The following is a 13082-nucleotide window of genomic DNA, read 5'->3' as shown; positions in this document are numbered from 1 at the left end:
CCCTTCCCCCCGCCCTCCAGTGTAGCCTAGGCCTAAGACATACTAACTTAAAAGCTGCTGATATTCCTGTGCTTTCTGTGCTTAAAGTATACACCAGGATGGGAGTCAAACAGCAGTTACTGAAACTGGACAATACAGAAACAGTGAGAGCAGGGAGAGGGGGCTGGGAATTAAACTAGAGTAGTGGATTTTAACCTTTTTTTTCTGGAGTGCCCCTTTGAAGGCTTAGCAGATGAACACACCTCTTCCCTTTCTATTTCTTTCTTTAAAGCAAAATAAGCCCCCACCTTCTTTTATATTTATTTTCCTTTCTTGTTCTGTCTCCCCACCTCCCATCCCTCTTTGAGTTGGCTCTTTAGGGGCAGGCACTGTCTTTTTGTTCTCTGTTTGTTACTGCACCTAGCACAATAGGGTCCTGGTTTGGGACTGGGCCTCCTCTTGGGCACGATGGTAATGCAAATAAATAAAAATATGGAGATATACCTATCTCCTAGAACTGGAAGCGACCCTGAAAGGTCATTGACTCCAGCTCCCTGCTTTCACTAGCAGGACCAAGTACTGATTTTTCCCCAGATCCCTAAGTGGCCCCCTCAAGAACTAAGCTCACAACCCTGGGTTTAGCAAGCCAATGCTCAAACCACTGAGCTATCCCTCCCTGTTACTGAAACTGAGCTAAGGGCCAGAGGAACAGAGAACATGACATGAGTGGACTGCCTGAACCCACAGCCCTGTTTAGTACATGTTTGCTGATCTGGTATCTACCGTTTAGACCCCAAGAAGCAGAAAGAGAAAGCTAACAACTAGCTGCTTCACTAAAAGTACAGGGGCATATTTGCACTCTGCGTGTTTATGAACTCAGATTGTGGAGGGAAGAATGCATCTGAAGTCATGAAACTTCCTCCACTCCTTGCTGCTCTTTTCTACTCCACCTGCCACTGGATTGAGTGGGACCCCTCTGAGGAAAGCCTGCCTTCCAGGTTGGTAAACAGTAACATAGAGGAACAGAAGAGTATTGTAGTACTTTTACCTTCAATTGTGCATAAGCACCATCCTTTTCCAATATCATATGCAAGCAATAGATATACAGGTACATACAGTTTTGCTGCTTGTGGTTACACAGATAACAGCAATGTATCTACAGCTAACCAGGAGCCTGTGACCTTTCAGATACAGACCTTGCCATAGGTATCCATGTCTTTGCTTGCTCCAGGTAAAATTTCTACAATATTTGGGATGTACTTTTATGAGTCTCCAACTTCTGAGTAGGCTGGGTTAATGTTTCCACATAACATCTGTGCTACACTGGCTACTAATTCAATTCCAAATACAATTCAAAGTGCTTGTGCTAAAGCTCTCCATGGCGTAAGACCCATTTAAGATACTATGTGCTTTCTTATGTCCTACCGTAACAGTTTAAAGTTATGTATTTTGACTCTCATTGCCCATTTTCCAGGCTCTCCATCAGTGAAGCTCCACTAGTCCCTGAAAATGGTCCAAGAGTGGTGACAATTTTATTAAATAAAACCCCACTAGAGCTGGTCAAAATGTTTAATTCAAAATGCTTTTTCATTAGAACAGACATTTCAGCAATGTCTCATTTTAAAAATGAAAGCAATTTTTTTTTCAGACAATAAAACTTGCAGTTTTGGGGTTTACAGTTTTTTGACAAAAACCTGAAAACTTTAGAAGAACAATGTTGATGAATGAAAACTTTTTTTTATCTTTCACAGGAACAAAAAACATTTCCTGAATAGCTCTAAAACCCACACATCATACAAACTTGCTCCCCATGACTGAATCCACACAGAAAACTTCAGATTCACAAGACTTTTTCTGTTCCATCAGCCAGGATTTTGGCCGAACATTATTTTATTTTCTGTTCTTTTGAGGTCTTGTTTTGGTCAGTTGGATGTCTTAGGCCACATGAATTTTTATGAAGGACCATTTTCATCTGAGTATGTCTTTAGTACTTATTGCACAGTACATATGAGCTTTTATTATAGGTGTTTTATTTAGACAATAAAAGTAAAATCTTCACTTCATTGAGGGGAAAGGCAAAATACCCATTGACTTAAACGGGGCCAGGATTTCACCCTAAATGAATAAAAAATCAATAGAAAACTAGTTCAACAACAAGATCATCCATTTTCTAGGTTGACTTCTTTTGAGTGAGGGCAATCTCCGCCAGCCCCACCTCCAGGGACTAGGTCCTCTTTCTACCCAGAATTTACTTTTTTGTTGTCTGAGAAACATTAGTTACTGCCACATTTTCTTGCACTTTCAGTAATGTATTCTGTACAACTGAGAGCAATGAAAGTATTCTGACTATACAGAATGAAATACTGTACTATATTTTAGCTCTATTATTCAAGTAGATTGTACGTAAGAGGCAAATTTCAGAATAAAAACATAGCCATGTGCCAAGTATATATAAGGAAATTGTTCCTCAGTTTCTCTGAATGTATCCTATGCATTATATTGTTTGATATTTATCTGAACTGCTGCAAAAAGGCATAAATATTCCAAAAGTAATAATGGGATTAAATGACTACACAGAAATTAGTGTTAGAATATTTCATTTTCTCTACATTTCCATATTCATATATTCACAGTCTTTGAGATCTCATTCCTACAATAACAAGAAATAAAACAAAATACAACAGGAAATCAAGTCTAACATAAAACGTGGACAGCTCTGTATGCTTCTCAGGTAGGTGAAACAAGCCTACTTCTCTTACATTGTAATAACCACCTGCATATTACCTTGAATCTGACTCCCTCTTCCAGCATGATATATCCTTGTGAAGGGGTCAGATCCACTGATGCAGCTGAAGAATTTATTTCTCTCACAAGATACTGAACAGTCACAGTGCCAAATATCCCCTGGGGAGGTTCTCTAATTATGTTCAGTACAGCAACACTTTCCATCAAGTGGAGAGCTGACTGCTCCCTTAGGAAAAAGTGATCGCTGTTATTGAATGACAAAACTCCATGACCATCATCACTGGCAAGGATGGTAACTGTGGCTTTTGAAAAAGAAATAGTAGAAATATATTATTTTTAATGTCCACAATCCAACTAGGGTAATAATAATAACAACAATAATAATAATGAGAGAGGGAGGGAGAGAGAGAGAGAGACTTTTAATATATTTATCCAAAAAAGACCATATTCTCCATTTTACATCAGTTTAACTTAATTTAATATGATATGTATATATTTAATTTTATCAATGCATATATATGCGCATAAGTAATTAGGAGAATGTGGTCCTTTTTCCTATAAAAAGGCCATAGTCTCACTGAGATTTCAATTCAACAAAGTAATTAACTGCATGCCTAACTTTAAACATAGGAATAGACTCTTCATATGACAGGACATTCTCTCTTACTGACTGTTGGTGTTATGTTCTAAAGAGGCCTCACTACTAGTTGAATAGAGTCTTCAATGGGACTCCTCACATGCTTAAACTCAGGCACATGCTCGAATACCTTGCTGCACCAGGGCTTTACATGAGAGCATGAAAGTTTCTGTACCATCAAAACTTGTAGAGAATATATAGCAAAGTAACTCTTTTATTCATACCACATATCATAAAGAGATTTAAAGAGATTGAATTTTGTATTACTATAAAACAGTTCCTGTAACTATTATTGATTTAGACAAAAGGGATTATGCTCATTCTGCAAATTTTTAATTTATTGAGCTTCTAAAATTTCTAGTAATGAAAAGTAAGTTTCTGCTGCCTTTAGTCAGAATTAGTAACACTTATGTGACTAAACCCAGAACAAAGTATAAATTGCCAAAGGGGAAAAAAAAATCAAGCCTTACCTATTCAATTAAAAAAGAATACTCTTCCTATGCTATTATCCTACATATCACATCTTAACAACACTTAGAGAAGAGGCACATTAGTTACTCATGAGGCAGGCATAAATGTAGCTCTAAATATTGCAAAAAATCAAAACTAACATGCTGTAAAAACAGCATGGGTCCTCACCAAACTCAAGTTCTACGTAAGTCTTGCTTTATTTTAAATAGAGTCTTAGCAGTTAGATAAATTTCAATACAGGTTTCAGAATCTTCATCAAAATATAAGGTCATCCACAATAGGTAAATGATAGTTTCAAGATTACAATGATTCCTTAGGCATAAAGTAATGAAAACAGCTGTAAAACAACAATAACAAAGAGCTAGAGTATAAAGAATAAGTCTGTTTTACCTGTTGTGTTCTCTCCTAGTTCCAGCCCCAAGGAGGGATTTGTTAAAATTAACTGGAATTTCTCATCACCTTCAGGAATATCATCATCAAAAATCATGACATCAATGTGTTTATACCTTTCTCCATCAGCAAAAGAGAGGATCTGGGAGTGAAACATAAAAGGCATATTATCTTAACAAGTATATAACATGAACAAGTATGTAAGATTTTGCAACTCTAAGAACATAACATAAGAACATAAGAACGTCCGTACTGGGTCAGACCAAAGGTCCATCTAGCCCGGTATCTGTCTACCGACAGTGGCCAATGCCAGGTGCCCCAGAGGGAGTGAAGTTAACAAACAATGATCAAGTGATCTCTCTCCTGCCATCCATCTCCATCCTCTGATGAACAGAGGCTAGAGACACCATTCTTTACCCATTCTGGCTAATAGCCATTTATGGACTTAGCCACCATGAATTTATCCAGTTCCCTTTTAAACATTGCTATAGTCCCAGCCTTCACAACCTCATCAGGTAAGGAGTTCCACAAGTTGACTGTGCACTGTGTGAAGAAGAACTTCCTTTTATTTGTTTTAAAGCTGCTACCTATTAATTTCATTTGGTGACCCCTAGTTCTTGTATTATGGGAATAAGTAAATAACTTTTCCTTATCCACTTTCTCCACATCACTCATGATTTTATATAACTCTATCATATCCCCCCTTAGTCTCCTCTTTTTCAAGCTGAAGAGACTTGGCCTCTTTAATCTTTCCTCGTACGGGACCTTCTCCAAACCCCTAATAATTTTAGTTGCCCTTTTCTGAACCTTTTCTAGTGCTAGAATTTCTTTTTTGAGTGAGGAGACCACATCTGTACACAGTATTCAAGATTTGGGCATACCATGGATTTATATAAGGGCAATAATATGCTCTCAGTCTTATTCTCTATCCCCTTTTGAATGATTCCTAACATCCTATTTGCTTTTTTGACCGCCTCTGCACACTGTGTGGACATCTTCAGAGAACTATCCACGATGACGCCAAGATCTTTTTCCTGACTCGTAGCTAAATTAGCCCCCATCATATTGTACGTATAGTTGGGGTTATTTTTTCCAATGTGCATTACTTTACATTTATCCACATTAAATTTCATTTGCCATGTTGTTGCCCAATCACTTAGTTTTGTTAGATCTTTTTGAAGTTCTTCACAATCTGCTTTGGTCTTAACTATCTTGAGTAGTTCAGTATCATCTGCAAACTTTGCCACCTCACTGTTTACCCCTTTCTCCAGATCATTTATGAATAAATTGAATAGGATTGGTCCTAGGACTGACCCTTGGGGAACAGTTACTCCTCTCCATTCTGAGAATTTACCATTAATTCCTACCCTTTGTTCCCTGTCTTTTAACCAGTTCTCAATCCATGAAAGGACCTTCCCTTTTATCCCATGACAGCTTAATTTATGTAAGAGCCTTTAGTGAGGGACCTTGTCAAAGGGTTTCTGGAAATCTAAGTACACTATGTCCACTGGATCCCCCTTGTCCACATGTTTGTTGACCCCTTCAAAGAACTCTAATAGATTAGTAAGACACGATTTCCCTTTACAGAAACCATATTGGCTATTGCTCAACAGTTTATGTTTTTCTATGTGTCTGACAATTTTATTCTTAACTATTGTTTCGACTAATTTGCCCAGTACCAACGTTAGACTTATCAGTCTGTAATTGCTGGGATCACCTCTAGAGCCTTTTTTAAATTTTGGCATTACATTAGCTAACTTCCAGTCACTAGGTACCGAAGCCGATTTAAAGGACAGGTTACAAACCTTAGTTAATAGTTCCGCAACTTCACACCTGAGTTCTTTCAGAACTCTTGGGTGAATGCCATCTGGTCCCGGTGACTTGTTAATGTTGAGTTTATCAATTAATTCCAAAACCTCCTCTAGTGACACTTCAATCTGTGACAGTTCCTCAGATTTGTCACCTACAAAAGCCGGCTCAGGTTTGGGAATCTCCCTAACATCCTCAGCCGTGACGACTGAAGCAAAGAATCCACTTAGTTTCTCCGCAATGACTTTATCGTCTTTTAGCGCTCCTTTTGTATTTCGATCGTCAAGGGGCCCCACTGGTTGTTTAGCAGGCTTCCTGCTTCTGATGTACTTAAAAAACATTTTGTTATTACCTTTGGAGTTTTTGGCTAGCCATTCTTCAAACTCCTCTTTGGCTTTTCTTATTACACTCTTGCACTTAAGCTGGCAGTGTTTTTGCTCCTTTCTATTTTAGCCTACAGAGTTCTTAAAAACGGAAGAATGCAAACAAAGGACCAAATTCTGAGCATCTATTGTAATGTGGCTAAAACAGGAATTGAGGACATTCAGTAGAATCAGGGCCAATAAGCACATTTCATTGAAGCAACTTTTTAAAGGCACCTGTTGTAAAGGATCTTTTAAGAAAAATGGCTTCCAAATATGAATGACATAATTTTTCCGAACAAAGGTTACATACAAAATCTAAGCATAAAATTTTAGAACTTGGATTATTTAGATGATTTATAAAAAAATATAATCCTGTTTTCCTATAATTTCTGGATTAGAAAACATGCTATTTAAGATTAATATCTAGTATCAGTGGGGCAGCAGTGTTAGTCTGTATCCACAAAAACAACGAGGAGTCCGGTAGCACCTTAAAAACTAACAGATTTATTTGGGCATAAGATTTCCTGGGTAAAAACACCACTTCTTCAGATGCATGGAGTAAAAATTACAGATACAGGTATAAATATACTGGCACATGAAGAGAAGGGAGTTACCTTACAACTGGAGAACCAGTGTTGACAAGGCCAATTCAGTCAGGGTGGATGTAGTTCACTCCCAATAATTGATGAGGAAGTGTCAATATGAAGAGAGGGAAAATTGCCAGAGGTATTCTATCTGCTACCCAAAATCCATAAACCTGGAAATCTTGGACGCCCCATCATCTCAGGCATTGGCACTCTTCCAGCAACATTATCTGGCTATTTGGACTCTCTCTTCAGACCCTACGCTACCAGCACTCCTAGCTATCTTTGAGACACCACCGACTTCCTAAGGAAACTACAATGCATTGATGATCTTCATGAAAACCCCATACTGGCCACCATAGATGCAGAAACTCTTTTCACCAATATTCCACACAAGGATGGACTACAAGCTGTCAGGAACAGTAACCCTGATGAGGCCCGGCACACCTGGTGGCTGAGCTTTGTGACTTTGTCCTCACCCACAACCATTTCAGATTTGGGGACAACTTATACCTTCAAGTCAGTGGCACTGCTATGGGTACCTGCATGGCCCCACAGTATGCCAACATTTTTATGGCTGACTTAGAATGACACTTCCTCAGCTCTCGTCCCCTAGCACTCCTCCTCTACTTATGCTACATTGATGACATCATCATCATATGGACCCACAGGAAGGAGGCCCTTGAAGAATTCCACCTGGATTTCATCAATTTCCACCTCACCATCAACCTCAGCCTGGACCAGTCCACACGAGAGATCCACTTCCTGGACACTACAGTGCAAATAAGGGATGGTCACATAAACACCACTCTATACCAGAAACCTACTGACCGCTATACTTACCTACATGCCTCCAACTTCCATCCAGGACACATCACACGATCCACTGTCTACAGCCAAGCCGTAAAATACAACCCCATTTGTTCCAATCCCTCAGACAGAGACAAACACCTACAAGGTCTTTATCAAGCATTCTTAAAACTACAATACCCACCTGGAGAATTGAGGAAACAGATTGACAGAGTGAGACGGGTACCCGGAAGTTACCTACTACAGGACAGGCCCAACATGGAAAATAACAGAACACCGCTGGCTATCACATACAGCCCCCAGCTAAAACCTCTCCAGCACATCATCAACTATCTGCAACTATCCTGGAAAATGATCCCTCACTTTCACAGACCTTGAGAGACAGGCCAGTCCTCATGTACAGACAGCCCCCCAACCTGAAGCAAATACTCACTAGCAACTACACACCACACCACAGAAACACTAACCCAGGAACCAATCCCTGTAACAAACCCCATTGCCTACTCTATCCCCATATCTACTTTAGCGACACCATCAGAGGACCCAACCACATCAGCCACACCATCAGGGGCTCATTCACCTGCACAACTACTAATGTGATAAATGCCATCATGTGCCAGCAATACCCCTCTGCCATGTACATTGACCAAACCGGACAGTCTCTCCGTAAAAGAATAAATTTAAACAAATCTGACATCAGAAACTGTTACATACAAAAGGTAGCAGGAGAACACTTCAATCTCCCTGGACATTCAATAACAGTTTTAAAAGCAGTCATCCTTCAACAAAAAAACTTCAAAAACAGACTTCAAAGAGAAACTGCAGAGCTACAATTAATTTGCAAATTTAACACCGTTAATTTGGGCTTGAACAGGGACTGGGAGTGGGTGGCTCACTACAAAAGCAATTTTCCCTCTCTTGGTATTGACACCTCCTTATCAATTATTGAGAATGGACCAGATCCACCCTGACTGAATTGGCCCGTCAACACTGGTTCTCCATTTGTATGTTAACCCCCTTCTCTTTATGTGCTGGTGTATTTATACCTGTATCTGTAATTTTCACTCCATGCATCTGAAGAAGTGGTGATTTTTTTTTTTACTCACAAAAGCTTATGCCCAAACAAATTTGTTAGTCTTTAAAGTGCCACCAGACTCCTCAATGAATATCTAGTTCAGCACTTTGCATGACTGCGCCAATTGAGAATAATAATTGCATTTTCAGTATTGAGACTTGAGAAATGAACAGTAATTGACTTTGTGTTTGCTTCTTACCCTTGACGTCACATTAAAATCCAGTCCCAGTTTTGCTTCTAGATTCTGGGCATAGAAAAACAAAGATACATTGCCAGAAGATCCTCTGTTCCGGTATGCTACTAATGTCAGACTCCCATGGATTTCATCTATTTCAAAACTAAAATAAAAAGCAAGAAGAATTCTCTCTTATACTGGTAGTATGCAACAGCAGTGTTCAGAAGAGAGCAACAAATTTAACATAGAGTGCACAATTCATAGTCATTCAAATCCGTGATCACAACTTGCCACCTTCCCACCCATTGTAACTTTTCAGTTTTCAGTATGCATTAGATGCAGAGATGAGATTTGTCATCTCTGGGGGCAAACACCTTTACATGAAAAAGAGCAGTGACTAAATTAGCTACATACCTCAGGTTCTTGGTAAATTGCTAATGCAATCCTCTACTAAGCAATATTTGCCTGTTTCTGAATTACGTACACATATAAGTCCACTGCCATCCATATATTAAAAAACAAAGGGTATGTAATCATATAACTAAACTATCAGAGGGGCAGTCTGGATCTGTAAAAATCAACAGAGTGTCCTGTGGCACCTTATAGACTAACAGAGCATAAGCTTTCGTGGGTGAATACCCACTTTGTCAGACATATTCACCCATGAAAGCTTATGCTCTGTTAGTCTATAAGGTGCCACAAGACTCTTTGTTGCTTTTTTACATATAACTAAAGAATATCACAATGATTCCACACAAAGGTGTGAAATAAGGTGGCACAGGCATTTTCTAAGCTTTGAGTCCTTGACTTTGCAACCTTAAGAATATTCTTTTAACATAGTTGTTTGGGTATAAAATACAAAGTCATAGTAACAATCACATTTTGAAATGACTCAGTATATTTTCATATGAGAAAGACTGATTTATTCTTTAAATAGTATGTCTAATGTAACTTTTAGTATTGTCTTTTACTTTAAAGGTGGAATTCAGCCCATTGTGGAGGGTCTTGTGCACAGTGCCCTGCACAAGGGGCAGGTCAGTTTGTACACAGAAGTTTCTGCAATCCCTCCTCCCATGGATGCAGTCTCAATGCTGGATCCGAATGAGTCAGCAGAAAGAAGAATATTAGAGGTAGGAGAGGAAATGGCCATTGTCCTTGTTTCATTCACAAAGTAAAAAACTGAATGCAATTTAAGTAGAACAAGTGAAACTTTATTAAACCCTGTGGACTGCTCTGTCCATGTGACTGATTTGTTTCCAGCCTAACCCTATGTTTCCTGTTCCACTGGTGTCTTGTCAGTAACAATCCCTCTAGGGCAATGGGACCTCTGACTCCAGTTACACTGAGTATGTTACAGTCCTTGCTTACGTGTACACAGTGAAAGGAACACCTATGTAGGGGCAGTGGTGAGCTGGAGCCGGTTTGCACTGGTTCGCCAGGGCTCTGGCAGCTATTTAAAGGGCCGGGGTGGTAGAAGCAGGGGAGCCGCAGGTCCTTCAAATAGTCCCCAGAGCCCAGGGGTAGTGGGGGGCTCCAGGGGCTATTTAAAGGGCTGGGGTTCCAGCTGCCTCTGCCGCCCTGGTCCTTTAATAGCCATGGGAGCCCCATCACTTCCCCAGGGCTCTGGCGGCTATTTAAAGGACCAGGGCAGCAGTTGCACCTGGAATCCCAGCCCTTTAAATAGCCCCCAGAGCCCTGGGATAGCAGAGGGCTCCGGAGGCTATTTAAAGGGTCAGGGCTCCAGCTGCCTCTGCTGCCCGGTCCTTTAAATAGCTGCTAGAGCCCCGCTGTTTCCCCAGGGCTCCAGCAGCTATTTAAAGCACCGCAGCAGTAGAAGAGGGGAGCTCCGACCCTTTAAATAGCCCCCGGAGCCCCAGGCTGATGCTGCCATCCTGGTGAGGGAGAGGTGTGGTGTGGTGTGTAGTTGCTAGTGAGTATTTGCTTCAGGTTGGGGGCTGTCTGTACATGAGGACTGGCCTGTCTCTCAAGGTCTGTGAAAGTGAGGGATCATTTTCCAGGATAGTTGCAGATAGTTGATGATGTGCTGGAGAGGTTTTAGCTGGGGGCTGTATGTGATAGCCAGCGGTGTTCTGTTATTTTCCATGTTGGGCCTGTCCTGTAGTAGGTAACTTCCGGGTACCCGTCTCGCTCTGTCAATCTGTTTCCTCAATTCTCCAGGTGAGTATTGTATACACACACACACACACACACACACACACACACACTCAGAATGAGAGAGAGAGAGACCTCCACAATGGGCTGAATTTCATCTTTACAGCAGAAGACTATATACATTATATACATACAAAAATACACATACATCCCCCACAAAATCTTGAGCTAAATCTGAGGTATGTTGAGTGAAATTCAGTGTGATGGGGAAAGGGAAATTGGCTTGAACTACATTTATGTCCCTCTCCTCATTCCTGGGGCCACCTGATCACACAACTCATCCACGGTGTAAACCAGAGCAGCTAAGGCCAAAACTAGGGATAGCAAAGGAATGAACTGCTGCACAAGCCCCAAACTACCTGATGATTCCCCAATGTAAGAGAAATTCTTCACTTGCCAATTCAGATGACTTTAATGCTGTTTTGCCACACCAAAGGTTTGATCTTGCTTCCACTGAAATCACTGGGAGTTTTGCCACTGATTTCCAAGGGAGAATGAATAGGCACTCAAGCAACTAATCACAGACTAGATTCTTCATGGAAGATGAGACTTACTTGGTATTCTGCCATTCAATTACTCCTCTCACTCCATCATTGGCATCAATAATAATCTGAGCACCCAAGCCTTCTGCATCTAAAGACAATATACAAAGGATTAAAAAAAATATCAAAAGAAAGAAGAAAACCTATTTATATTCTGTTTTTAGGGCTTGGTAAAAAATCTATTACACAAACTCCAATAAGCTTTACGCAAGTGGGAAAGAAAGAGAGAGGAAAAGAATGCGCAGGTTAACTGGTAATGCACAGAGAAAACCTTGTCCCCACTGAATGAAATGAAGAACTATCTTCCACACAAATACTGACATATAAATAGACATCTCTGTCTTACCACAGGTATACACATTACAAACAAATAAAAAAGCAACATTACAAGAATATTAAGGTTGCAAAGCCCAGCATTGAAAAGTTAGGAAATACCAGAATTAATGTTGCCCCTAATATGTCCTCTTGGTGCACATGCATTATGATCACATGCGAGTTTCTCCATAGACCTTTCCTTCACTTAGTGCACAAGATGAATGGTAATCCCGAATAAACTGTTATTGAAAATTTTCTTTTATCCTCATCATTCAATGTGTGGTCCCATTCCTTATTTACTGTACACTACTTAAATCCCATTCTGAGTTCAGAATTATTAATTTTCTTATGGGCATTTCTCTGGTGCTCATCACTCTTACACTTCATGCTCCACAAACATTAATACTATCTTCATGATACCCCTGTGACATGAGGAAGATTATTATAGTCACTTTACATACATGGAACTGATGCATACAGAAATTAATATCCAATGTGTCCATTAATTTTGGATACCTAATATGAGATGCCTAGGTTTGAGTTTTCAAAGAATGTAGCACTTTACTTATTCAGAGCACAGCACTGCACGGGCAACCTTAATTCAGGCATTTCCTAATGTAAGCACTTCTTTTTGAAACCTTAATTTTTAAAATATTTTGGTTTATATAATTTCCTAAGTTTTATAATAATGAAAAAAAATTGGAAAAAACTAAAATTTCATCCTATGGAACCATATTTACTCTTTATATGGTTCATCAGTAGGGTTGTGATCTTTAGGTCCATGGCACAGACCTCTATCACTTGAGCTAACTGAGTAACTGCTAGTAGTAGATAACTGTTACCCTAGACCTGCCACTAGAGAGGGTAGGGACACATTATCAGTGGTGTTCACAGTTATTTGCTAGACAGGAAAAGATTGTTGAGGGTGAGGAATAATGGGTTTAACTGCAGGTTCTGTAGGAACATGTGCAGTGGGGGCTGCAGAACTTTCTGCCCCTATGCTCCCTGCCTCT

At 39.9% G+C, this 13082-nt stretch overlaps 1 protein-coding gene across 3 annotated transcripts in view; it reads right to left on the bottom strand.

Moving 5' to 3' along the window:
- Positions 1 to 13082, bottom strand: part of ADGRV1 (adhesion G protein-coupled receptor V1) — a 447886-nt gene that overhangs the window by 323741 nt on the left and 111063 nt on the right. For all 3 annotated transcript variants that reach the window (XM_050943853.1, XM_050943852.1, XM_050943851.1), the window contains 4 exons: positions 11767 to 11845; positions 9065 to 9203; positions 4223 to 4364; positions 2764 to 3026 (listed from right to left, as the gene is read on the bottom strand). In XM_050943853.1, coding sequence (XP_050799810.1) covers positions 2764 to 3026; positions 4223 to 4364; positions 9065 to 9203; positions 11767 to 11845 — 623 coding nt within the window. The remainder of the gene's footprint in view (positions 1 to 2763; positions 3027 to 4222; positions 4365 to 9064; positions 9204 to 11766; positions 11846 to 13082) is intronic.

This window comes from Gopherus flavomarginatus, chromosome 3 (assembly GCF_025201925.1).
Source record: "Gopherus flavomarginatus isolate rGopFla2 chromosome 3, rGopFla2.mat.asm, whole genome shotgun sequence".
Lineage (NCBI taxonomy): Eukaryota > Metazoa > Chordata > Testudines > Testudinidae > Gopherus > Gopherus flavomarginatus.
Note: the sequence above shows the minus strand (reverse complement) of the source record. Positions and strands in the feature narration are given on the sequence as shown.